Source organism: Hemiscyllium ocellatum, chromosome 35, assembly GCF_020745735.1.
Source record: "Hemiscyllium ocellatum isolate sHemOce1 chromosome 35, sHemOce1.pat.X.cur, whole genome shotgun sequence".
Classification (NCBI taxonomy): domain Eukaryota; kingdom Metazoa; phylum Chordata; class Chondrichthyes; order Orectolobiformes; family Hemiscylliidae; genus Hemiscyllium; species Hemiscyllium ocellatum.
In genome coordinates this window covers 21990910-22017321 of record NC_083435.1, presented here as the reverse complement: position 1 = coordinate 22017321, position 26412 = coordinate 21990910, and the positions used below count along the sequence as shown (strand labels likewise).

The following is a 26412-nucleotide window of genomic DNA, read 5'->3' as shown; positions in this document are numbered from 1 at the left end:
ATACACACTGACCCTGGAGTATCCCCCCTGTGGTGGGATACACACTGACCCTGGAGTATCCCCCCCTGTGGTGGGATACACACTGACCCTGGAGTATCCCCCCCTGTGGTGGGATACACACTGACCCTGGAGTATTCCCCCCCTGTGGTGGGATACACACTGACCCTGGAGTATCCCCCCTGTGGTGGGATATACACACTGACCCTGGAGTATCCCCCCTGTGGTGGGATACACACTGACCCTGGAGTATCCCCCCTGTGGTGGGATACACACTGACCCTGGAGTTTCCCCCCCTGTGGTGGGATATACCTTGACCCTGGAGTATTCCTCCTGTGGTGGGATACACACTGACCCTGGAGTATCCCCCCCCTCACCCTGTGGTGGGATACACACTGACCCTGGAGTATCACCCCTGTGGTGGGATACACATTGACTCTGTGGTGGGATACACATTGACCCTGGAGTATCCCCCCCCCTGTGGTGAGATACACACTGACCCTGGAGTATCCCCCCCTGTGGTGGGATATACCTTTAACCTGGAGTATCCCCCCCTGTGGTGGGATACACATTGACCCTGGAGTTTCCCACCCTGTGGTGGGATATACCTTGACCCTGGAGTATTCCTCCTGTGGTGGGATACACACTGACCCTGGAGTATCCCCCCTGTGGTGGGATACACACTGACCCTGGAGTATCCCCCCTGTGGTGGGATACACACTGACCCTGGAGTTTCCCCCCCTGTGGTGGGATATACCTTGACCCTGGAGTATTCCTCCTGTGGTGGGATACACACTGACCCTGGAGTATCCCCCCCCTACCCTGTGGTGGGATACACACTGACCCTGGAGTATCACCCCTGTGGTGGGATACACATTGACTCTGTGGTGGGATACACATTGACCCTGGAGTATCCCCCCCCCCTGTGGTGGGATACACATTGACCCTGGAGTTTTCCCCCCTGTGGTGGGATACACATTGACCCTGGAGTTTTCCCCCCTGTGGTGGGATACACACTGACCCTGGAGTATCCCCCCTGTGGTGGGATACACACTGACCCTGGAGTATCCCCCCTGTGGTGGGATACACACTGACCCTGGAGTATCCCCCCCTGTGGTGGGATACACACTGACCCTGCAGTATCCCCCCCTGTGGTGGGATATACATTGACCCAGTGGTGGGATACACATTGACCCTGGAGTATCCCCCCCTGTGGTGGGATACACACTGACCCTGGAGTATCCCCCCCTGTGGTGGGATACACACTGACCCTGCAGTATCCCCCCCTGTGGTGGGATACACACTGACCCTGGAGTATCCCCCCCTGTGGTGGGATACACACTGACCCTGGAGTATCCCCCCCTGTGGTGGGATATACATTGACCCTGGAGTATCCCCCCCTGTGGTGGGATACACACTGACCCTGGAGTATCCCCCCCTGTGGTGGGATACACACTGACCCTGGAGTTTCCCTCTGGCTTTGGGATGTTTACCCTGATGCTCCTGGGCTCTGAGGGGGAGCCGCTCTCTCTCTCTCTCCGGTCACCATGACGACGAGTCCCTAGTGACGGGACGGTTACCCGACGGGCCGCGGGTTCGCCCCCCCCACCCCCTGCCCTCCGGTCTCCATGGTTACCTACCTTCCACCACCCCCCACGCACACAGCCCTCGCGCGTCCCTCTTCTTCCGGCTCGAGCCCAGCTCGGCGCGGTGCCCGCGCGCACCAAATGCACGTCAGCGCGTCCTCCCTCCTCCACCCCACCCCTCCTCGCCGGCACGCCGGAAGGCGGCCGCCGGCTGCCATTGGCCCGGGACGGTCACGTGACGGCTGGCTGACGTGTCCGCCGCCGCCGGGCCTCCGATTGGACGGTCCTGGTCACGCGGCGCGCACCCAGCCCGGAAGGAATGAATGAATGAATGAATGAATGAATGGAGTGGGTTGCATCGCCCCTCACTGTGTCTCTCATTCCCAAACCTCCCCAGAGGATGCACCAGGAGGAACAGCCTTAACACTGGCCTTCAAAAATAGTGAAACGTTTTAAATCCACAAACTATTTTCATTCGTTTTTAAAAATTATAGCCATTGATGGGAATAAAGGAAAAAAATCTACAATGTGTAAATAATTTACATGGGTTAACATTATTGTGCATTGCTGTGTACAAGTCCGGTCTCTCCTCACTGAACTAAGGGTGTAAATGCATTAGAAGCAGTTCAGAGAGATTCACTTTATATGATTTTCTAATCCATGACTAGATTAGGTTACTTACTTTTTTTATTTCAAAAATATACATTATTCATAAAATAATTTGATGGTCTGTACAGTTGGTCGTGCCATACATATGTAGACATTGACATACAGAGATCAGAATTCATCATTTTTATACAGGTCTGTACGTTTTTCAATCATATGTCCATATAATTACCTGAGGTGTCAGCAGAGCCCAAATGACTGCACGGGCCCCCTGTTCTTCTTTAGACAGGCAGATGTTACACGGTGGTCTTTCCCCACCGCGCCTTGGCGGCAGCTGCCCCAAACTTCAGCGCGTCCCTCAGCACGTAGTCCTGGACCTTGGAATGTGCCAGTCTGCAACACTCAGTCGGGGTCAACTCCTTCAGCTGGAGGATCAACAGGTTTCGGACCACCCAGAGAGCGTCCTTCACCGAGCTGATGATCCTCCAGGCGCAGTTGATGTTCATCTCGGTGTGCGTCCCGAGGAATAGGCCGTAGAGCACGGAGTCCCGCATCACGGCGCTGCTCAGGACGAACCTCGACAAACTCCACTGCATTCCTCTCCAGACTTCCTCTGCATAGGCACATTCCAGAAGGAGGTGTGTGACAGTCTCGACTTACAGTGTGGAAACAGGCCCTTTGGCCCAACAAGTCCACACTGACCCTCCGAAGAGTAACCCACCCAGACCTATTCCCCTACATTCACCTCACACTACAGGCAATTTAGCATGGCCAATTCACCTAACCTGTACATTTTTGGACTGTGGGAGGAAACCCATGCAGACATGGGGACAATGTGCAAACTCCACACAGTCAATTGCCTGAGGCGGGAGTCTGGTGCTGTGAGACAGCAGTGCTAACCACTGTGTTACTGTGACCTTGCAGAGGTTGAAACAATCATGAGAAGGGCATGGAGAGGGTAAGTAGATAAAGTCTTTTCCCTGGGGTTGAAAAGAACTGGAGGGCAAAAGTTTACAGTGAGTGGGGAAAGATTTAAAAGGGACATAAGGGGCAACTTTTTCACACAGAGGGTGGTGCATGTATGGAATGACCTGCCAGAGGATGTGGTGGAGGCTGGTACAATTACAACATTTGAAAAGGTGTCTGGATGAGTACATGAATATGGAAAGTTTAGAGGGATATGGGCCAAGTGCTGGCAAGTGTGACTAGATTAGGTTGGGATATCTGGTTGGCATGGACAAGTTGGACTGAAGGGTCTGTTTCCATGCTGTACATCTCTATGACTTGTTCAGAGATGTTATTACACACCCTTTGGAACGGGTGAGTCTCGAACCCAGGCCTCCTGACTCAAAAGTAGGGACTTCCCAGTAAACCCCAACAGCCCTTGAGTATCAATCAACTGGTAAGATAAGACCATAGGACATAGGAGTGGAAGTAAGGCCATTCGGCCCATCGAGTCCACTCCGCCGTTCAATCATGGCTGATGGGCATTTCAACTCCACTTACCTGCATTCTCTCCGTAGCCCTTAATTCCTTGTGACATGAAGAATTTATCAATCTCTGCCTTGAAGACATTTAGCGTCCCGGCCTCCACTGCACTCTGCGGCAATGAATTCCACAGGCCCACCACTCTCTGGCTGAAGAAATTTCTGTTCCGAATTAACCCCCTCTAATTCTAAGGCTGTGTCCACGGGTCCTAGTCTCCTCGCCTAACGGAAACAATTTCCTAGCATCCACCCTTTCCAAGCCATCTATTATCTTGTAAGTTTCTATTAGATCTCTCCTTAATCTTCTAAACTCCGATGAATACAATCCCAGGATCCTCAGCCGTTCCTCGTATGTTAGACCTGTGCAAAGAACTGAGGGTGCTGTTTGTCTGAAACAAAAGCAGATATCATGGGAAGGACTCAGCAGATCTGACAGCACTTGCAGCGAGAGAAACAAAGTTAACGTTCCGAAGGTCACTAGTCTCGTTCTAGACGGTGGTATTTTACAGGGAGTGTTAGAATTTTACAGGTTAGGCCTGGTAGCCATTGGGGTTTAGAAAAATGAGAGGCAATCATGCTGAAACATGGAAGAGCCCAAGGAGTCTTCACAGTGGACACTAAAAGGATGTTTCTCCTCATGGGGAGAATGGAACAAAGGGACACACAGTTGGCTCATGCTATTTCAGAGGTCAGGAGGATCTCTTTTTCTCTCAGAAAGTTGTCAGTCTTGGAACTCTGCCCCAGAAAAATGGTGGGGGTGGCCTGATTTAATATCAATACAACATTTAATTGAGGCAGATATATTTTTTGCTAACAAGGGAGTCATGTGGTTATTGTGGGTAAGTGTGAATGTGAAATTGAAGCTACAATTAGATCAACCATGATATTGTTGAATGGTGAAGCTTGGCGGATCGACCAAATGTCCTATCCCCACTCCTAACGTATACCAGTATGGGCACCCACAATTTTATTGACAGTGACTTGTTATAGTGCACAGAAGAACGTGGGCATCTTGGACACAGACAATTGGTTATATATAGCTTGTGGGGTACTACTCCACAATGGACACTGAAAGGAGGCAAGCCTCCATAAACACCAAGAATCAGAATAAGGATTGAATCTGTTCCGTTTGTGTACGTGGCACATGTGCCACTTAGTCAAAAGCAAAAGTCAAGCTCACAGGAACAGCAGTGGCCCTAGTACCACACTGACCTCTGAGGGACACCGTATCATATTTTCTTCCCAGGTCTGAAAAACCAATCATTCACCACTCATGTTCCCAGTCGCCATTGTCCCTTTTCTTTGAGCGTGACCGTGTGCATTCACAAGCTAGCCTCTGGAAGTTCAAATACACCATATCAAACACTACCCTCATCAATTCTTTGTTACTTCAAAAAAAACCCGATAAGCAAAGCATTGTAACCTTTGTGCTGATTTTCCTTAATTAATCCTTGAGTGGCTGTTAATTTTGCCCCAGCTTATCCTCTCTGAAAGCCATCCCACCACTGATGTTTAGAGTAACGGGCCTGTAGAAGCTGGGTTTCTGCTTACATCCTTTCCTGAACGGGGGGTGCAATATCTGCATTTCTTTAGCCCTCTACCACCAATCCTGTATTTGAGGAGGATTATGGTCAGTGCCTCTGCAATTTCCACCACTCTTTTGCTCCCCACCTTTGATGTATCTCACCTGGTGTTGATGGTTTATCAGCATTAACTGGAAAATAGCCTTTCTGATACTAATCTCTACCATTTCTTTTAGCCAATATACAATCTCAACTACCTCCATCCCTCGTGACCCTGGTTGCATCTTCTTCCTTGGCAGGAGTATTCAACTTTCTACTGTCCGAACTTTTAACTGTTTGTTCTGGAGAAAATTTTTCTGCAAATAGCAAAATGACGTCATAAACCCATTTAAGATTTTGCTCCACCAAATGGCCCCAGGAATTAGTTTTGCACATGACTCACATGTGCTGCTTCAATCACTCAACGAGAGCACACATAAAACAAACAGAGGATTGTTTCAGCCTGTTGGAAAAGATCAATATGTGGCAATTTAAGCAGGGTCACATTGTTCCAAGACACATTATAAAGAAACTGCAGCGTACTCAATGCTGCAACTGATCACAGGCAATGATCTGAACAATGGCACTCTTATACTGCACAAAGCAGAAATGCATTGAACTGCCCCCGAGCACTTTTCGACCCACGACGTAATCCTGACAGCACACAAAAAAAAACAGTGAGCCATTCGTGCCCATTAGTCAGGTGGGCCGACATTCAGGGTCACGTGAGATCAGAAAGCACAGCAGCGTTATCAGGTAGTGGTGGTTCAGAGACTGCGAAGAGAAATTCTGCAGCAGGAATCCCCGCAGAGCGTCGAGAATATCAGTGGCTTTGAGGCCCGAGGAAAGCTGGCGAGTGCGGACGGGAGATCGGGGCGAAGTGAGGCCAGGACGGATTAACCGGGGGGGGAATCCGACTCTGTGCCACCTGATGGATGGTGAGACTGGCAGGTGTTCCGTTCTGGCGAGACGTGGGCACGTGATGTATCTGTCTGTCCCCCGTCAGGCGTGTCCCTGTTCCTGAGTCGCACCGGCCACGTCACCTTAGCCCGCTGCTCCAAGCGATCTCCTCAGGGTGTCAGTGCCCTAGATAGGGTGCCTTTGTTTTACCCCAGCCCGTGGGCAATCTCTGGTGGGGGTGCTACCCAGGGATCCAGAGATTCTGGTTGCTCACACCCCTGCAGAGCACCTCGGACGTTTCACAATGGGAACGGGTGCCACACAAACAATAGGCTTTGACACTACGATACGTGAAGTTTTGTTTATTACCTGTGAATCCCCAGTTAAGCCAACATTGTGCGACACCGTCTCTCAGACTCTCACAACCTAAATATGGTTTGCTCATCTATACAATCTGGAACAGAATATCATATGGGTGGCGGGAGACAGAGAAGTGAGTGAGAGAGAGAGAGAAGGGGAGACGGAAAGATGGAAGAAAGAGCAATGGGGGGGGGGGTGAGAACGGATTGAAGAGGGGAATGGGAGGGAAAGAAGGAAAGATGGAGCAAAGGGTGATGGGAGGAGGGTTGTGGGCAGAGGGGGGGGGGAGGGAAGAAGGGAAGATGAAACGAAGGAGCGGGAGATAACAGAGCCCCCCCCCCCCACCCGAACAGTAATCACTCCATTGGCTGCAGCGCAGTGCCCTGGTTCCAAGGGCAGTCCCAGCTTGCTGAGGGTATGTCTCCCGTGTTTGTGCGTCAGTCCAGGACACTTTACTGCGGCAGCAAACCGCCACCAAACCAGTTTCTCTGAGGCCAGTCCGACGTCTCGCCACACCCTCTCAGCCGTTCCCAACCCTGGTCAGGAGTCCTCCTTTTCTTGGTATCTGAAAGAACGAGATGTCTGACGTTGCGATAAAGCAGGAGGACAGAGTCACAGGCACTGGTCGGGGTTGGAGGGGGGGGGGGGGTTTTGCCAGATTGAGGCATCGTCCACCCACTGCATGTTCTGGCCATCCCCACCGCGCTTTCCCAAACACAGCTGCCCTCCCGGAACCAGCCCAACTCTGCTGCCCAGCCCCGGGTGGGAAGCGTCAGGAGCGGGACGTTAGCCCCGGTCACCAGGAAACAATCGTCGATAGTCGCACAACACAGCCCCCAATCAGCTGGTTCACTCGTGCGCTTTGGGGAGGGGAATATCGCCCTTCCTGACTCGGTCGGTCTACCCGTTAGTGTGGACCCGTGGCACTCTGCGGCTGAAACGAACCGCTGGTAAACGCCAGCCTTGCCCATCAATAACCATAAAGGAAAGGGTGGCACGGTGGCTCAGTGGTCAGCACTGCTGCCTCACAGCGCCAGGGAACCAGGTTCAATTTTACCGTCGGGGGTGACTGTCTGTTTGGGGTTTGTACATTCTCCCCGCGTCTGCGTGGGTTTCGTCCCACAGTCCAAAGATGTGCAGGTTAGGGTGGATTGGCCATGGCTAAGTTGCCCATAGTGTTATCTATATTAGTCAGGGGGGAATGGGTCTGGGTGGGTTACTCTTCGGAGGGTCGGTGTGGACTTGTTGGGCCAAAGGGCCTGTTTCCACACTGTAGGGAATCTAATCTAAAACCTTGGAGGCTGCGTCTCCCTCACACCCCCAACCCAAGACCCGCCCTACCGCGACTAGACCTTCCCTAGCCGACCCAGCCACCCCCTCCCCACCCCGTGTCTGGCCCTGCACCCACCTGCAGTTCATGCACGTGTAGAACACAGTCTGCCCTTCATCTGCCGAGCGGGTCTGCCTAGTGTGGTACACCATCCCTTCGTGTCCGCACCGCGAGCACTTCCGGTCCACCTGGGGGGCGCAACAGGCGCAGGTCAGCGGGTGGCAAATGTACCCCCACCCCCCTGCCGGGTTCCCGTCCTCCAGGCCACCCCTCCCAACCACGGACGGCACCCACCCGCACCGTGCCCCACCCTCTCCAACGGCTGCCTGCCTACCCGCGTGCTCCTATCCCCCCTCATGCAACATCAGCCTTCTCCCATTCACGGTCACAGAGTCATACGGCACAGACACAGACCCTTCAGTCCACTACGGCCATGCTAACCTGGTTTCCCACGCTGCACCAGTCCCATTGGCGTGTCTTAGAGGGACATGGGTCACATGTCCCCCCTAGACCTTTCCTATTCATAGGGTCTGGTTCCATGTTGTATTACTCTTCGGTCCAACCCGTCCATGTGTACCAGATTTCCCAAGTTAAATTAGTCTCACTTCCCTGTTTGGCCCATAAACCTTTCCTATTCATACACCTGTCCAAATGCTTTTTAAATATTGTAACTGTACCCCCATCCCACTTCCTCTGGCAGTTCATTCCACATACTAACCATCCTCCATGTGAAAAAAATTACCCCTCATGTTCGTTTTAAATTTTTCTTCTTAAAAAAAACAAACCCCCTAGTTTTGAACTACCCCACCCTGGGGAGAGACCTTGCCTGTTCACCTTATCCAAGCCCCTCATGATTTTATAAACTTCCATAAGGTCAGCCCTCGATCTGTTACACTCCAGCCTCTCCTTATAACTCAAACCCTCCAGTTCTGGCATCACTCTGGTCAATCTTTTCTGAACCCGCTCCAGTTTAATGTTTTTCTTACAGCAGGGTGACCAGAAGTGGACGCGGTACTCCAAAAGCAGCCTCACTCACGTCCTGTACAACCCCAACGTGACATCCCACCTCCTATACTCACAGGTCCGAGCAATAAAGGCAAGGTGCTGAATGCCGCCTTAACCACCTTGTCTAGCTGTGAGGCAAACGTGAAAGAATGATGTACCCGAACCCCTAAGTCTCTCTGTCCAACAACACTAACCAGGAGTCGAAGAGTGTGGCGCTGGAAAATTACAGCAGGTCAGGCAGCATCCAAGTAGCCGAGGAACCAATGTCTCAGGCATTCCTCCATCAGGCATGACTCCACCATTAATTGTACAAGTTTTACCAAAATACAAGACCTCGCCTTTATCCAGTTCCCTCCAACTGAGACCCAGCCTCTGTATTCAGAGCACCACCTCACACGGTTTTACACAGTTTGGGCCTTGTGGATGATGGGAGGACTAATGTGACCGGGTTCCACCTGCTCAGTGAGATCACGGTGAGTCTGTGTCCTGGCTGTCCGTTGCTGCTATCTTTTTTCCCAGATCCTGGAACAACCCCCAACTACAGTCACGACAAACTGATCGCCCTTTGCGGAACTGTGTTTCCAAACTTCCCTCATCTTTTGGGCGATACGGAAACGCCTCAGCTTACCCTTGGCCCCTAACGTTAGGAAATATTTCCCTTGGTCAGGGGGAGTGTAATGAGACATTTTGTTCTCTTAATATCCTGAAGTCTTAAATCAGATCAACCCCATTACAGTAGTTGACATACAGTCCGAGTTTGAGTCATCTCTCCTTAGATCTAGGTATCTTTTTCTTCTCCCTGAGTTTGATACTTCCTTCTGAAGAAGTCATGCCCAGAACTGCTCTCAGTTACTCCCACTCCATCCCTTCAACATTTCACACCTCTTGACAGAAAGACTGAGAACACAGAGCAGTACAGTGCAGGAACTGGCCCCTCGGCTCACTATGTGGTGAACATGACACCAAATTCAACTAATCCCTCCTGCCTGACCTTGCTCTGTATCCCTCCACTCCTTGCTTATCTAAAAGGCACTTAAACGCTCCTATCGTCTCTGCCCATACCACCCCACCCCCTGCAGCATATTCCAGACCCCTACCACCCTCTGTGTAAAAATAAAGGGCCCCTCACATCTCCTTTGAACGCCCCACCCCCCCTCACTTTAAATGCACACCCCTCCAATATTGGATATTTCAATTCTTGGAAAAACATTTTGACCGTCATCCCTACCTACGTATCTCATAATTTTATAGACTTCGAATCCATGAGCCTTTTTAATTATTCCCTGATGCTTAGTTACGCGAATGTGGAGACCTGCACCCCGTACCTTTGAATCTCTAGTCTTTTCACCATTTTGAGTGGGTCCTCTATCTTATTAAAGCCCGGAATGAATTGCCTCACAGTTACCCATGTTGATACCCACATACCATGGTTTCCTCATCTCTTAATTTTTCGCTACCTCTGCAATTTCATGCCCCAACTCTCAATATTGGCTGTTGGTGCTTCCCTCTCCTCTTGACACACTCTGCCATCCGAATACCCCTCCCACGCCCCATGTCCTAACACCTGACTTGTTGTGTCTCTCGAACAACACCTAATCAGACATTGTATTCAAAACCTCTCTCTTCGTTTAAAGTTGTCCCCCTGTTCCAGATGCACTTCCCACTTCATCAACCGCCTCCCCCTCCCCTCTGCCATGTACATCTGGATCCCTTTCGCAAGAATGTTCCTCCTGAGCGGTGCAGGTTAGCTGCTGCTACTGGCCTCTGCAGCCACCCTCCCTCACGGCCACTCACCACAGGTCCCTTGAGATCCCCACCCTCGTTCTCAGCGGCCAGGTTTGACTGCATGACGTCTGGATTGTTAAACACCATTTCAGAGTGGACCTCCGTTCCTTCAAACTCTGGAAGAAGAAGGTTGTCAGCGACAGAGAACCAAATGTGAGCCACAGGCCGTGGGCTAAGTGCAGCCGGCCAACGCCCCAGCCCACAAAGTAAACCCGACCCCCAAACTAGGCCCTCAGTTTGAATCCGGCACTGGGAGTACTGGATAGGGGGGAACACTTTCAAGGCAGCTTTACTTTCTGCTTAACACAGTAGAGAAAACTTTGCTCTGTGTCTAACGCCTTGCTGTACATGTTCTGGGTGTGACTGATGGGGACAGTGTTCAGAACAAAGGGAGGACTGCAGATGCTGGAGATCGTGTGGTATTAAAGGGTTAATTTGCTCTGCTGACCCCCAGGAAATGGGATGTCTCGAGGGTAGAGTGGTATGTCTCTGTCTTACAGGTAGAATGTAAGGAATTTACATTCCCATCTCAGGACATTCAGACCCATTTGCATGGCCATTTCCTAGGTACTCAGCGTAAAAGAATTACATTATCATCCCTAATCAGAAATTAGATTAGATTCCTTTCAAGGTGGTAACAGGCCCTTTGGCCCAACAAGTCCACACCAACCCTCCAAAGAGCAACCCACCCAGACCCACTCCCCTATATTTACCCCTGACTAATGCAACTTACACCACGGGGAACTTAGCTAGGCCAATTCACCTGACCTGCACATCTTTGTGACTGTGGGAGGAAACCGGAGCACCCGGAGGAAACCCACGCAGACACGGGGAAAACGTGCAAACTCCACACAGTCAGTTGCCTGAGGCTGGGATCGAACCCGATTCCCTGGCGCTGTGAGGCAGCAGTGCTAACCACTGTGCCACCATGTCGTTCCCCCCCAATCAATAAGACCATTACAACTAAAATTCTGACTATACCCTGCAGTTTAAAAAAAAATGATTCACAACAGATCTGGCCATTAAGGGATGAGTTATATGACATTGTTTCTGGAAATGATGTGATCACTACATTGTGCCTCGAGTGGCAGGTGACTGGGGGGGGTCGTCTTGTGAGTGTTACTGGCTGTAACGTGAAACTCTTGTACTGTATAAAGGAAGGACTGGTCCTTTTGTTCAGAGAGCTTCTCTTGACACACTTCACAAGCATTGCGAAGAGTGTTAAGTGATCCTTCAAAACTTGTTCTTCTTAATACATTTTGGTTGTCCAGAGAAAGTTGGCGTCTGCAGTTCCATCAAGTGTTAAAAGTATCTCAGAAACGAAAAGAACTCACGCTCAGAGTTGGAACAGTGAGACGCTGGAAAAGCGCAGCCAGATCAGGCAGCAACCGAGCAGCAGGAGAGTCAATGTTTCAGGCATAAGCCCTTCATCAGGAATGAGGCTTGTGGGTCAAGGAGATAAATATGAGGGGAGTGGGGCTGGGGTAAGGTAGCTGGGAATGTGATAGGTAGATGAAGGTGGGGGGGTGATGGTGATAGGTCGGAGAGGAGGGTGGAGTGGATAGGTGGGAAGGAAGATGGACAGGTAGGACTGTTCAAGAGGGCGGTGCTGAGTTGGAAGGTTGGGACTGGCATAAGGTGGGGGGGGGGAAAATGGGGAAACTGGTGACAGTGTCAAGTGAGCTTTAAAGTTTAAAAGAATGGGAGCTTTACTCTCCGTTTAGAAAATAGAGGCATACCTCTGGATCTAATACCATGCTGTACTTTCCCTGAGAGCGTTTGATGGAGACAACGTAGAGTTAGTTTGACTTTCAGTTTAGTGTAGAGACAACTTTACTCTGTACCTAACCGCATCCCAGACATAGTCAGATGTCACATGACACCAGGGTGTGGACCAACAGCTTTATTTGAAATCACAAGCTTTCGGAGCGCTGCTCCTTCACCAGGTGAAGTCTCCTATACATGTCTTTTTTAGATTACTTACAGTGTGGAAACAGGCCCCAACAAATCCACACCGACCCACCGAAGTGCAACCCACCCATACCCCTACATTTACCCCTTTACCTAACACTACGGGCAATTTCCCATGGCCAATCCACCTGACCCGCGCATCTTTGGACTGTGGGAGGAAACCGGAGCACCCGGAGGAAACCCACGCAGACACGGGGAGAACATGCAAACTCCACACAGTCAGTCGCCTGAGTCGGGAATTGAACCAAGGTCTCGGGCGCTGTGGGGCAGCAGTGCTAACCACTGTGCCGCCCACAATGTTTGGGAGTATTTGATGGAGACAGTGTCAAGGAAGCTTTACTTTCTTCATCCTACCCTGGGCTGTCCCTGTCCTGGGAGTGCTTGCTGGGGATAGGGTTGAAGGAGCTTTACTTTCTGTTTAACAGAGTAGAGAGAACTTCAGTTTCAGTTTACAACAGGAGACGTTCTTATTTTGATCTAGCCCATTCTGTACTTGCTGTGGGAGCCTTTAGTACCACAGTACAGGTCAGAGCACAATGTAGTCTTATTCATGGATTATCTTGAGAGTGACACTCTGGCTCCAGGTTGGTTGGTGTTGTTACCACCAGGCTAATAATCCAGAACCCTGGGCTAATATTCGGGGGACTTGCTTTCACCCTGACAGAGGGTAAAATTCAATCTGGAAATTGTGTAACCAACCGCGTCGACTGTCTCGCAGATTAACAAATGTCCTTCAGGGAAGGAAATCTGTCGTTGTTACCTGGTCTGGCCTACATCTGGACTCCTCTTGACTGCCCCCTGGGCAGTAGATATCAGCCTAACCAGAGATGCTCACGCCCAACAGACGTTGTTTTAAAACATGTCGACTTCCTTGCAGCCAGGTACTTTCCCCTGACCGGTGTGGGTGGGGGTTGTGTGCGTAGGGGGTGAGGTGTGTGTGTATGTGTGAGAGAGAGGGGGTGGGAGGTGGGTGTGTGTCTGTGCGAGGGGTGAGGTGTGTGAGAGAGGGGTTGGAGTGTGAGAGGGAGTGAGGGGGGTGGGTGTGTGTGTGTGTGAGGGGAGGAGGGAGTGGGTTGTGTGAGGGAATGAGGAATTATGGGTGGAGGTGTGTGGGGGGTGAGAGATGTGTGAGAGGGAGTGGGTGTGTGAGGGAGTGGGGGGTTGTGGGGGGTGGATGGGAGGTCTGGGGGAATGGGTGTGTGTGTGTGTGTGTGTGTGTGTGTAGGAGTGGTGTGTGTGTGATCTTTTCTATGGTAAGTGATCAGCCCCATGGGTAATACAGGTACGCAATCCTTTATCCGAAATCCAAAAAAGCTCCAAATTTTGAAGTCTTTATCGTGACATTTTCTTTCCTGTATAAGACGGTTGTTTGGGCGAATGAGTGGCCCAACCCCACCCCCATCACTCAGTGGTGAAGATGGTGGTGTTGCCAAGCACCAGCAGGTGTCACTGGTGTCCCAGCCCTCGGACTGGTCACACGCGAGTCTGCCACTCTGTACATCACTGTGAAAACATTTATTCTGGAATCCGAAAAATTCCTAAATGTGAGAAACAACCGGCCCCAAGGATTCGGGTAAAGGATTGTGTATCTGTATTTCGTGGACGCATCGGAGGATTTCAATGATGGTTCTACCTGTCGTGCCAACCAGCTCCTCCACACCCCTCCCTGGTGCGTACTAAACGCTGGCGGAGGTTGGGTTTGCTTGCACTGCTGGCATTATTTCATGGTATTATCACATTCAATGATTTCAGCTCCTGTATCGCTTCCCCTCGCGCGCTCTGACACTCACTGCTCCTGTGTCGCTTCCCCTCGCGCGCTCTGACACTCACTGCTCCTGTATCGCTTCCCCTCGCGCGCTCTGACACTCACTGCTCCTGTATCGCTTCCCCTCGCGCGCTCTGACACTCACTGCTCCTGTATCGCTTCCCCTCGCGCGCTCTGACACTCACTGCTCCAGTATCGCTTCCCCTCGCGCGCTCTGACACTCACTGCTCCTGTATCGCATCCCCTCGCGCGCTCCGACACTCACTGCTCCTGTGTCGCTTCCCCTCGCGCGCTCCGACACTCACTGCTCCAGTATCGCTTCCCCTCGCGCGCCCTGACACTCACTGCTCCTGTATCGCTTCCCCTCGCGCGCTCTGACACTCACTGCTCCAGTATCGCTTCCCCTCGCGCGCTCCGACACTCACTGCTCCTGTATCGCTTCCCCTCGCGCGCCCTGACACTCACTGCTCCTGTATCGCTTCCCCTCGCGCGCTCTGACACTCACTGCTCCTGTATCGCTTCCCCTCGCGCGCTCTGACACTCACTGCTCCTGTATCACTTCCCCTCGCGCGCTCGGACACTCACTGCTCCTGTGTCGCTTCCCCTCGCGCGCTCCGACACTCACTGCTCCAGTATCGCTTCCCCTCGCGCGCCCTGACACTCACTGCTCCTGTATCGCTTCCCCTCGCGCGCTCTGACACTCACTGCTCCTGTATCGCTTCCCCTCGCGCGCTCCGACACTCACTGTTCCTGTATCGCTTCCCCTCGCGCGCTCTGACACTCACTGCTCGTGTATCACTTCCCCTCGCGCGCTCGGACACTCACTGCTCCTGTGTCGCTTCCCCTCGCGCGCTCCGACACTCACTGCTCCTGTATCACTTCCCCTCGCGCGCTCTGACACTCACTGCTCCTGTATCGCTTCCCCTCGCGTGCTCCGACACTCACTGCTCCTGCATCACTTCCCCTCGCGCGCTCTGACACTCACTGTTCCTGTATCGCTTCCCCTCGCGCGCTCCGACACTCTCTGCTCCTGTATCGCTTCCCCTCGCGCGCTCCGACACTCACTGCTCCTGTATCGCTTCCCCTCGCGCGCTCCGACACTCACTGCTCCTGTATCGCTTCCCCTCGCGCGCTCCGACACTCACTGCTCCTGTATCGCTTCTCCTCGCGCGCTCCGACACTCACTGCTCCTGTATCGCTTCCCCTCGCGCGCTCCGACACTCACTGCTCCTTTATCGCTTCCCCTCGCGCGCTCCGACACTCACTGCTCCTGTATCGCTTCCCCTCGCGCGCTCTGACACTCACTGCTCCTGTATCGCTTCCCCTCGCGCGCTCTGACACTCACTGCTCCTGTATCACTTCCCCTCGCGCGCTCCGACACTCACTGCTCCTGTATCGCTTCCCCTCGCGCGCTCCGACACTCACTGCTCCTGTATCGCTTCCCCTCGCGCGCTCCGACACTCACTGCTCCTGTATCGCTTCCCCTCGCGCGCTCCGACACTCACTGCTCCTGTATCGCTTCCCCTCGCGCGCTCCGACACTCACTGCTCCTGTATCGCTTCCCCTCGCGCGCTCCGACACTCACTGCTCCTGCATCACTTCCCCTCGCGCGCTCTGACACTCACTGCTCCTGTATCGCTTCCCCTCGCGCGCTCTGACACTCACTGCTCCTGTATCGCTTCTCCTCGCGCGCTCCGACACTCACTGTTCCTGTATCGCTTCCCCTCGCGCGCTCCGACACTCACTGCGGACGCTGATTTTAAAGTCACACTTGCGACACACGACATAGTTCTCAGGCCCGGGGAGCACCAGGATCGTTCCACACTCGGGGCAGAAATCCGGGTCACACTGGAAGCAAGAATCGGCCATCATGGGGTCTGCAGAGATCAGAAGAAAGGAACATCCAAAACGTGCGCAACATCCGCGGAGGGCCCAGCGTGGGAGATGCAGAGGGGCCGCTCGCGTTCGTGGGAACGTTGACAACCAGAGGGGAGTAATCTTGGAGTATGGGGTGACTGAGAAATGTCTTCTGTTGAATGATTGTGAACCTATTGAGAGGGCTGTTGAAGCTGAGCTATCACGTATATTCAAGGCTGAGGAAGATCGACTTTTAATCAGGAAAAGTTTGAAGGGAATCTCGAGGGAAGTGAAATTGACGATTATCAGATTAGCCATGATCGCACTGACTAATACAGCAGACTCGATGGGTGACTTCTGCACCTTGGGCTCAAATGGGAGACCACCTTTTATTCTTTTGGGTAGTTAGATCACCCACTGAAGGTGAAAACTGGATGCTCCTACCGCCACATGCAGGTCTGCAATGTGTCAACAATTTCAGCACAGAAACTGACTGGGCACAGATTAACACAAATCCCAGTGTGGCCGTTCAGTACTGAGGGAGTGCTGCACTGTCGGAGTGTCAGTACTGAGGGAGTGCCGTACTGTCAGAGGGTCAGTGCTGAGGGAGTGCCGCACTGTCAGAGGGTCAGTACTGAGGGAGTGCCGTACTGTCAGAGGGTCAGTACTGAGGGAGTGCCGCACTGTCAGAGGGTCAGTAGGAGGGAGTGCTGCACTGTCAGAGGGTCAGTACTGAGGGAGTGCCGCACTGTCAGAGTGTCATTGCTGCACTGTCACAGGGTCAGTGCCGAGGGAGTGCCGCACTGTCACAGCGTCAGTACTGAGGGCGTGCTGCACTGTCAGAGGGTCAGTACTGAGGGAATGCTGCATTGTCAGAAGGTCAGTATTCAGACGAGGTGTTAAACATCTGTTTGGGCAGATAAAGAAGAGATTTTCATGAAGAACACAGAATGGGCATGCATACGAACAAAAGAACTAGGAGCAGGAGTAGGCCGTCTGGCCCTGTGTGCCAGCTCCACCATTCAGTAACATCATGGCTGATCTTTTTGTGGTCTCAGCTCCACTTACCCACCCTCTCAGCGTAACCCTTAATTCCTTTTACTGTTCAAAAAATCATCCATCTTAGCTTTTGAAAGCATTCAATGAGGATGCCTCAACAACTTCACGGGGCGGGGAATTCCACAGATTCACAACCCTCTGGGTGAAGACGTTCCTTCTCAATTCAGTCCTAATCTGCCCTCCCTAATTTCGAGGCTGTGCAGAAACTCCCTTCATGCTTCTGTCTTATCTATTCCATTCGTGATGTGACATGTTTCTATAATTCTTTTAAATTCCAATGAATATAATCCCAGTCTACTCAAATCACTCCTCATCAGCCAACCGCACCCCCAACTCTGGAATCAACCTAATGAGGTGAAAGTGAGGTCTGCAGATGCTGGAGATCGGAGCTGAAAATGTGTTGCTGGAAAAGCGCAGCAGGTCAGGCAGCATCCAAGGAGGAGAGTCGACGTTACGGGCATGAGCCCTTCTTCAGTCCCTTTCCTGAAGAAGGGCTCATGCCCGTAACATCAACTCTCCTCCTCGGATGCTGCCTGACCTGCTGCGCTTTTCCAGCAACACATTTTCAGAATCAACTGTATGAACCTCCTGTGCACCCCCTCTGGTGCCAGGACATCCTTTCTCAAGTAAGAGGCCGAAGCTGCACCTAGTACTCCAGGTGCGGCCTGATCAGGAGCCCATACAGCTACAACATAACCTCTCTGCTTTTAAACTCAATCCCTTTGGCGGCGAAGGACATAATTCCATTTGCCTTTTTGAATTACCTGTGGTACGTACCTTGGTGTCCCTTCCTTGACAGCAGGCTCCAGCAGCTTTCTCCGGTGAAGCCGGAGTAGGGCAGCACGGTGGCACAGTGGTTAGCAGTGCTGCCTCACAGCGGCTGAGACCCGGGTTCAATTCCCGACTCAGGCGACTGACTGTGTGGAGTTTGCACGTTCTCCCCGTGTCTGCGTGGGTTTCCTCCGGGTGCTCCGGTTTCCTCCCACAGTCCAAAGATGTGCGGGTCAGGTGAATTGGCCATGCTAAATTGCCTGTAGTGTTAGGTAAGGGGTAAATGTAGGGGTATGGGTGGGTTGCGCTTCGGCGGGTCGGTGTGGACTTGTTGGGCCGAAGGGCCTGTTTCCACACTGTAAGTCTAATCTAAAAAGCCAAACCGGTCCATAATTCCCCAACTTTTGTCTACCTTTTGTCTACAAAAATTAAACATTTTGGGGTCACATGTCCCCTTGACCAACATTAACCTCCCAATGTCCTCTCAGAGGAGCAGACAGTTTAAAGTTTAATGGGATCTTGCCATGCCCGACCCCCCACCAACCCACACTCACTGCACACTTGCTTCCAGAAGTCTTCTGGGTGGTGCCAGGCGCTACACAAATGCAGTTGTGATATTGTTTATTTTCCTGTCGCCGTCTGCATCCCCCTCCATCCTGGGCCCAACTCAAAGCAAAACACCTCCCCAAAACAGCGCCTGACCCCTGAAACTGAACGGGGGATGTGGGTCACACTCACCTGCGGCCTAACGCTCAGGCTCCGGGCACAGAAACAGGAAACATCGGCTCCAGCGGCCGCCGCAGACAGCGCCGCCAGGAGGACGGGAGGAACCGCCGCAGACAGCGCCGCCAGGAGGACGGGAGGAACCGCCGCAGACAGCGCCGCCAGGAGGACGGGAGGAACCGCCGCGGACAGCGCCGCCAGGAGGACGGGAGGAACCGCCGCGGACAGCGCCGCCAGGAGGACGGGAGGAACCGCCGCACACACCGCCGCCAGGAAGACGGGAGGAACCGCTGCAGACAGCGCCGCCAGGAGGACGGGAGGAACAGGCAGGGACCAAACTGAATGTAGGATGCTGTAGGGGTCCCGGTGACCAGGTCTATCAGGGAGATACACTGACTGCTGAAGGGGGTCCCAGTGACCAGGTCTATCAGGGAGATACACTGACTGCTGTAGGGGTCCCAGTGACCAGGTCTATCAGAGAGATACACTGACTGCTGAAGGGGGTCCCAGTGACCATGTCTATCAGGGAGTTACACTGACCGCTGTAGTGGGTCCCAGTGACCAGGTCTATCAGGGAGATACACTGACTGCTGTAGGGGACCCAGTGAACAGGTCTATCAGGGAGATACACTGACTGCTGTAGGGGACCCAGTGAACAGGTCTATCAGGGAGATACACTGACTGCTGTAGGGGGTCCCAGTGAACAGGTCTATCAGGGAGATACACTGACTGCTGTAGGGGGTCCCAGTGACCAGGTCTATCAGGGAGATACACTGACTGCTGTAGGGGGTCCCAGTGAGCAGATCTATCAGGGAGATACACTGACTGCTGTCGGGGGTCCCAGCCACCAGGTCTATCAGGGAGATACACTGACTGGTGTAGGGCGTCCCAGTGACCAGGTCTATCAGGGAGATACACTGACTGCTGTAGGGGACCCAGTGAACAGGTCTATCAGGGAGATACACTGACTGCTGTAGGGGGTCCCAGTGACCAGGTCTATCAGAGAGATACACTGACTGCTGTAGGGGGTCCCAGTGACCAGGTCTGTCAGGGAGATACAATGACTGCTGTAGGGAGTCCCAGTGACCAGGTCTATCAGGGAGATACACTGACTGCTGTAGGGGGTCCCAGTGACCAGGTCTATCAGGGAGATACACTGACTGCTGTCGGGGGTCCCAGTGACCAGGTCTATCAGGGAGATACACTGACTGCTGTAGGGGGTCCCAGTGACCAGGTCTATCAGGGAGATACACTGACTGCTGTAGGGGGTCCCAGTGACCAGGTCTATCAGGGAGATACACTGACTGGTGTAGGGGGTCCCAATGACCAGGTCTATCAGAGAGATACACTGACTGCTGTAGGGGGATCCAGTGACCAGGTCTATCAGGGAGATACACTGACTGGTGTAGGGCGTCCCAGTGACCAGGTCTATCAGGGAGATACACTGACTACTGTAGGGGGTCCCAGTGACCAGGTCTATCAAGAAGATACACTGACTGCTGTAGGGGGTCCCAGTGACCAGTCTATCAGGGAGATACACTGACTGCTGTAGGGGGTCCCAGCGACCAGGTCTATCAGGGAGATACACTGACTGCTGTAGGGGGTCCCAGTGACCAGGTCTATCAGAGAGATACACTGACCGCTGTTGGGGGACCCAGTGACCAGGTCTGTCAGGGAGATACACTGACTGCTGTAGGGGGTCCCAGTGACCAGGTCTGTCAGGGAGATACACTGACTGCTGTAGGGGGTCCCAGTGACCAGGTCTATCAGGGAGATACACTGACTGCTGTTGGGGGTCCCAGTGACCAGGTCTATCAGGGAGATACACTGACTGCTGTAGGGGGTCCCAGTGACCAGGTCTATCAGGGAGATACACTGACTGCTGTCGGGGGTCCCAGTGACCAGCTCTATCAGGGAGATACACTGACCGCTGTAGGGGGTCCCAGTGACCAGCTCTATCAGGGAGATACACTGACTGCTGTAGGGGGTCCCAGTGACCAGGTCTATCAGGGAGATACACTGACTGCTGTCGGGGGTCCCAGTGACCAGCTCTATCAGGGAGATACACTGACCGCTGTAGGGGGTCCCAGTGACCAGCTCTATCAGGGAGATACACTGACTGCTGTAGGGGGTCCCAGTGACCAGGTCTATCAGGGAGATACACTGACTGCTGTAGGGGGTCCCAGTGACCAGGTCTATCAGGGAGATACACTGACTGGTGTAGGGCGTCCCAGTGACCAGGTCTATCAGGGAGATACACTGACTGCTGTAGGGGTCCCAGTGACCAGGTCTATCAGAGAGATACACTGACTGCTGTAGGGGGTCCCAGTGACCAGGTCTATCAGGGAGATACACTGACTGCTGTAGGGGGATCCAGTGACCAGGTCTATCAGGGAGATACACTGACCGCTGTTGGGGGACCCAGTGACCAGGTCTGTCAGGGAGATACACTGACTGCTGTAGGGGGTCCCAGTGACCAGGTCTATCAGGGAGATACACTGACTGCTGTTGGGGGTCCCAGTGACCAGGTCTATCAGGGAGATACACTGACTGCTGTTGGGGGTCCCAGTGACCAGGTCTATCAGGGAGATACACTGCTGTAGGGGGATCCAGTGACCAGGTCTATCAGGGAGATACACTGACTGCTGTAGGGGGTCCCAGTGACCAATTTATGAGGGAGATACACTGACTGGTGTAGGGGGTCTCAGTGACCAGGTCTATCAGGGAGATACACTGAATGTAGACTGCTGTCGGGGGTCCCATTGACCAGGTCCATCAGGGAGATACACTGGGTGCTGTAGGGGGTCCATTGTCAATGCACCCCAGTCTTGTCACAGAGACACTCCGACAGGAGGATGCTGTGGAAGTTAAGGGATTGGAGCCTTCTGCATTGTTAGATTACAGATTACAAATATTGACAAACGAAAAGACAACAGCTTCGACAGGAAGACAGACTGGCCTTCTTCTTTTCCAAAAGTGCCAAACTTTATTTGAAACATCGGGAAGTGGCCGCTCTGGATTGCCGTAGACAGCCCTGTGCTGCACTAACCTCACTCGTGCAGATGTGAAAGTGTTCTGAGGGGCAAGGGCCCTGCTGCTGGCACAGGCCACAGGACCGGCCTGAGCCCTGGCATCGGGAACTCCTTCCTCCTTGGTTATTGTTCCCGGTGGCTCAGATCCACTGTGGCCATTGCACTGCAGCTCAGAGGCTCCATTCTCCGCCCAGCCCTAGCTCGCTGCCGGCTGAAACGCGGTGTAACAGTTCCTCCCTGGGGGATGGAGGCTGCAATCCGATCCGAACCGGGCATCCAGTGCCAGCACGACGCCGGGGGATTTGAGGCTATCCTTCAGGCAACCCTCGCTCCGTCTAATCTGAAACAGTGAATGTTCACCCTGTCGATAATGAGGTGTGGTCCCACTGCAGAGGGCTGGGTGGCCGAGTGGGCAGGGCACCCGTGCCCAGGCCCCCTCAGCCGAGCTCCTCCCGAGTCTTGCCCACTTTCTTCGGCATCTTCTTGCTGGCCGCATCCTGCAGCTCCTTGGATTTGTAGTAATGCGGAGCCACCTCCAGCAGCCACCCACTGTCGATCTCGATCACCTGAGAGACAGAGGGGGGAGAATTGAGAGGCGCAGTGCGGAGCTTCGAGGTCGCTGCGGTGGGGATGGGTGGTCCCCACTCGGTGCACTGTGGGTAGCTGAGGGCGGGGGTTAGGTGGAGCGTCACTGACGGTCCAAACTGGAAAAGGACCACAAACACCAACACGGATGAGCATGTAGGAAGCGTGGTTAGTAGGTTGGCGGATGACACCAGAATTGGTGGTGGTTACACAGGAATCTGGAACACTTGGGCCAATGGACTGAGGAGTGGCAGATGGAGTTTAATTTGGATAAATGCGAGGTATTTGCATTTTGATAAAACAAACAAGAGCAGGACTTATACAATTCGTGGTAGGGCCCTGGAGCGTGTTTTCGAAAAGAGATTCCTCGAGGTTCAGGGACACAATTCTTTGGATGTTGCACCACAGGGTGGTTAAGAAGGCGTTTAGTCTACATTGCTCACACATTTGATGTAGGAGTTGGGACTGTAGGATGTTGTTGAGGCCTCTTCTGGCAGCTCTGTTACAGGAAGGATATTACTCAGCTGGTCAGGGTTCAGAAAAGGTTTGAACAGGATGTAACTGGTAATGGAGGGTTTGAGTTATGAGGAGAGGCTGGATAGGCTGGGACTATTTTTACTGGAACAACAGAGATTAAGGGGTTGAAGGAATTATGAGGGGCATAGATAAGGTGAATGGCAAAGAGTCTTTTCCCTGGGGTGTGAGAGTTCAAAACTCGGGGTCATATTTTTAAGGTGAGGGGAGTAAGTTTTTAAAAAAAGGGACCCGAGGGATATTTTTTTCCCACACAGAGACTGATTCACGTGTGGAAATAGCTGCCAGAGGGAGTGATAGATGCAGGCACAGTTACAACATTTAAAAAGGCGTTTGGGCAGGAACACGAATAGGAAAGGTTTAGAAGGATACGGCCAAGTGCAGGCAAGCGGGACTAGTTTAGCTAGGGAAACTTGGTCAACATAGACTGGTTAGACCAAAGGGGCTGTTCCTGTGCTCTGGGTGCTGACGCAGTGCCAGGCTCCATCATTAGATGGCGCACCTGTCCACCGTGCTGCAGGTATGTAATTGACAAGCTCTCAGTCTTGCTGAGTGAGTCAGGAAAGTCATGGGCTCCAGTCCCACATTGGGAACGCAGTCATATAATCCTGGCTGACAATCCCCTCCAAGGGTGTGCCGGGGGAGGCTGTCTCGGTTTAAAGGATCAATCATTTTTCTTTTAAAAGGACTGAGGTGACGAGAAATGACTTCATTTAAAGGGGTCAAAGCATTTGGAATTTCCTACTGCAAAAGGGCTGTGGACACTTCCATCATTTTAGGCTGGAATCAGCGATGGGGGGGTAATGTTTGATCTCTCATCAGGGTTGTGTGTAGCAGGCTAGAATGTGAAACTCAGTATCATCCACGCTTCCACTGAACAGTGAGGCAGGCTGAAGTTGGCCCACTACTGCCTGCTGCTGCTAATTCCTGCCAGCTCCAGTGTAAAAGATCCGACGTCGTCACGAACCTGAAGAGACGCCCGTACTCCAGAATCCCCATCGCGTGGAGGCAGGCCGGCCGTCTCCCCTAATCCCTGCATTTCCCATGGCTAACCCAGCTAGCTGGCACATCCCTGGGCGCTGTAGGCAATTTCATAGAAGTACAGCACAGTCCAGGCCCTTCAGCCCTCGACGCTGTACCGAGCATTTATCTTAATCTAAGATCAACCTAACCCACACAGCCCTCAATGTACTGCCATCCATGTGCTTGTTCAGCATGGTCTCTGACTCTACTCTCACCGCTGCCAGTGCATTCCACGCACCCACCACTCTCTGTGTAAAGAACCCACCTCTGACATCTCCCCCAAACCTTCCTCCCATCACCTTAAACTTATGACCCCTTGTGACAGCCATTTCTGCCCTGGGGAAAAGTCTCTGGCTATTTACTCGATCACTGCTTCTCCCTACCTTGTACACCTCTCTTTCTTCCTTCTCTCCAGTGTGAAAAGCCCGAGCCTCACCCGACCTCTCTTCATAAGACAAGCCCTCCAATCCAGGCAGCACTCCGATAAACCTCCTCTGCACCCTCTCTGAAGATCTAAATCCCACCTATAAAATGAGGTGACCAGAACTGGACACAACATAGTCAAACCAGGGTTTTATAGAGCTGCAGCAAAACCTTGTGACTTTTAAACTCAATCCCCCTGTCAATGAAAACCAAAACACCATATTCCTTCTTCACAACCCAATCAATATGGGTGACAACTTTGGGGGATCTATGTACCTAGACCCCAAGATCTCACTGTTCCTCCACACTGCCAAGAATCCTGTCTTTAACCTTGTATTCAGCATTCACATTCGACCTTCCAAAATGAATCACTTCACATTTATCCAGGTTGAACTCCATCTGCCACTCCTCAGAGCAGCTCTGCATCCTGTCAATGTCTTGTTGTAGTCTGCAACAGCCCTCAACACTATCTACAACACCACTGACCTTTGTGTCACTGGCAAACTTACTAACCCACCCTTCCCTTCTTCATCCAAGTCATTGATAAAAACAACAAACAGCAGAGGCCCAACAACTGTCTTCTTTTGGCCAGCCAAGCCATATTTTCCCGTACCCATACCTCCTACCTTTCTGAATGAGCCTATCGTGGGGAACCTTATCAATGCCTCACTGAAATTTGTATATACCACATCCACTGCTCGTTAACTTGTCCTGTCACATCCTCAATGAACTCAGTCAGGCTGGTGAGTCATGCCCGACCTCTCACAAAGAGATGCCGATGATATCGCAGGGCCGATCCACCTAACCTGCACACCTTTGCACAACAGAGGTAACCCGGAGCACCCAAACAAACACCACAGGGAGAACGTGCAAACTCCACACGGTCAGTCACCTGAGCTTGGAATTGAACCCAGGTCCACGGCACTGTGAGGCAACACAGCTAACCTTCTGTTACATCTTCCCAAAAAGAGGAGGAATAACAAACCACGTCTTTAGCCGCTTGGGTTCAATGGCCTTGTTTAACCACATCTTTAGCCACTTGGGTTCAATGGCGTTGTTTTCTAAGAACTTCAAAAATAAGAGTGGGATTAAAAAGATTCCCTACAGTCTGGAAACAGGCCCTTCAGCCCAACAAATCCACACCGACCCGCTGAAGAGTATCCCACCGAGACCCATTTCTCTCTGACTAATGCACCTAACACTATGGGTAATTCAGCACGGCCAATTCACCCTGACCTGCACATCTTTGGACTGTGGGAGGAAACCGGAGCACCCGGAGGAAACCCACGCAGACACGGGGAGAATGAGCAAACTCCACACGGACAGTTGCCCGAGGCTGGAATCGTACCTAGGACCCTGGTGCTGAGAGGCAGCAGTGCTAACCACTAGAGCCACACCGGGCGGCATAGTGTTAGGTGCATGAGTCAGAGGGAAATGGGTCTTGGTGGGTTACTCTTCGGAGGGTCGGTGTGGACCTGTTGGGCTGAAGGGCCTGTTCCCGCACTGTTGGGAATCTAATCTCGTGCATTCGGCCCCTCGGTTCTGCTCTGTCTGAATGTGGCCTCAACCCCACTTTCTATCCTAGCCCTCACCCTCCAAGTCCCTGTCAATCAGAAAGCTGTCATACACATCCTTGAAAGTATGGTTTCTGGGAAAGAGAATTTCACAACTCACTACTCCTCAGAGAAAAGAAATTCCTTCTCACCTTCATCTTAAATGGCAGATGTCTGATTTTAAAACAGCAACCTTCACGAACTGAATCCCTGTATTTTTCTCGTTTAAATTAAGAAGGGCGTTAAATATTAACTGATTTCTTCATTTTTCTACTTATTCTATGAAGGTAATGATTAACTTTTCACTCTTACTACTTTGTACCCAAGATTTTTTTTACACCTTTGTATCTAAAATGGCGCTTTTCACTGCACTCCTGTACTTGAGTACACGCGACAGTAAAAAATAAATTTAAAAGTCTCCCTCCCCAGTTCCACACTCCCCACTGTGTGATAATAATCTCCTTAACCTCAAGATAAACCTCTAATTCCTCTGCGTGT

At 52.3% G+C, this 26412-nt stretch overlaps 3 protein-coding genes across 7 annotated transcripts in view; all 3 read right to left on the bottom strand.

Moving 5' to 3' along the window:
- mgat1b (alpha-1,3-mannosyl-glycoprotein 2-beta-N-acetylglucosaminyltransferase b) overlaps positions 1 to 1715 on the bottom strand; it is a 35672-nt gene extending 33957 nt beyond the window's left edge. Inside the window, exon 1 of the mRNA XM_060850838.1 lies at positions 1638 to 1715. The gene's annotated coding sequence lies outside the window, so the exon portion shown is untranslated. The remainder of the gene's footprint in view (positions 1 to 1637) is intronic.
- A 4770-nt stretch (positions 1716 to 6485) lies between these two features.
- polr1h (RNA polymerase I subunit H) lies at positions 6486 to 18854 on the bottom strand. Of its 5 annotated transcripts, none has more exons than XM_060850535.1 (5): positions 18780 to 18854; positions 16100 to 16231; positions 10628 to 10734; positions 7907 to 8016; positions 6486 to 7063 (listed from the first exon to the last, which is right to left on the bottom strand). In XM_060850535.1, exons 2-5 carry the CDS (start codon positions 16224 to 16226, stop codon positions 7039 to 7041), a joined length of 369 nt encoding a protein of 122 aa, XP_060706518.1. In that variant the 5' UTR covers positions 16227 to 16231; positions 18780 to 18854; the 3' UTR covers positions 6486 to 7038. The 5 variants fall into 5 exon arrangements, with proteins under 5 accessions (XP_060706518.1, XP_060706519.1, XP_060706521.1 ...); XM_060850536.1 differs by lacking the exon at positions 18780 to 18854 and adding an exon at positions 18596 to 18714; XM_060850538.1 differs by lacking the exon at positions 18780 to 18854 and adding an exon at positions 18035 to 18246.
- Positions 18855 to 21724: 2870 nt separating this feature from the next.
- Positions 21725 to 26412, bottom strand: part of dhx16 (DEAH (Asp-Glu-Ala-His) box polypeptide 16) — a 47435-nt gene continuing 42747 nt past the window's right edge. Inside the window, exon 21 of the mRNA XM_060851110.1 lies at positions 21725 to 22362. Within this exon, the coding sequence (XP_060707093.1) occupies positions 22234 to 22362 (129 nt within the window). The 3' untranslated portion in view covers positions 21725 to 22233. The remainder of the gene's footprint in view (positions 22363 to 26412) is intronic.

What these genes read in the sequence shown, in the direction of transcription:
- polr1h (XM_060850535.1), bottom strand. Translation starts at nt 16,226, where the DNA reads ATGATGGCCGATTCTTGCTTCCAGTGTGACCCGGATTTCTGCCCCGAG. An exon ending in CTTTAAAATCAGCGTCCGCA is followed by an intron (nt 10,735 to 16,099) that starts GTGAGTGTCGGA and finishes TTCTTCTTCCAG; the next exon opens with AGTTTGAAGGAACGGAGGTC. An exon ending in TACACGTGCATGAACTGCAG is followed by an intron (nt 7,064 to 7,906) that starts GTGGGTGCAGGG and finishes TCGTTCTTTCAG; the next exon opens with ATACCAAGAAAAGGAGGACT.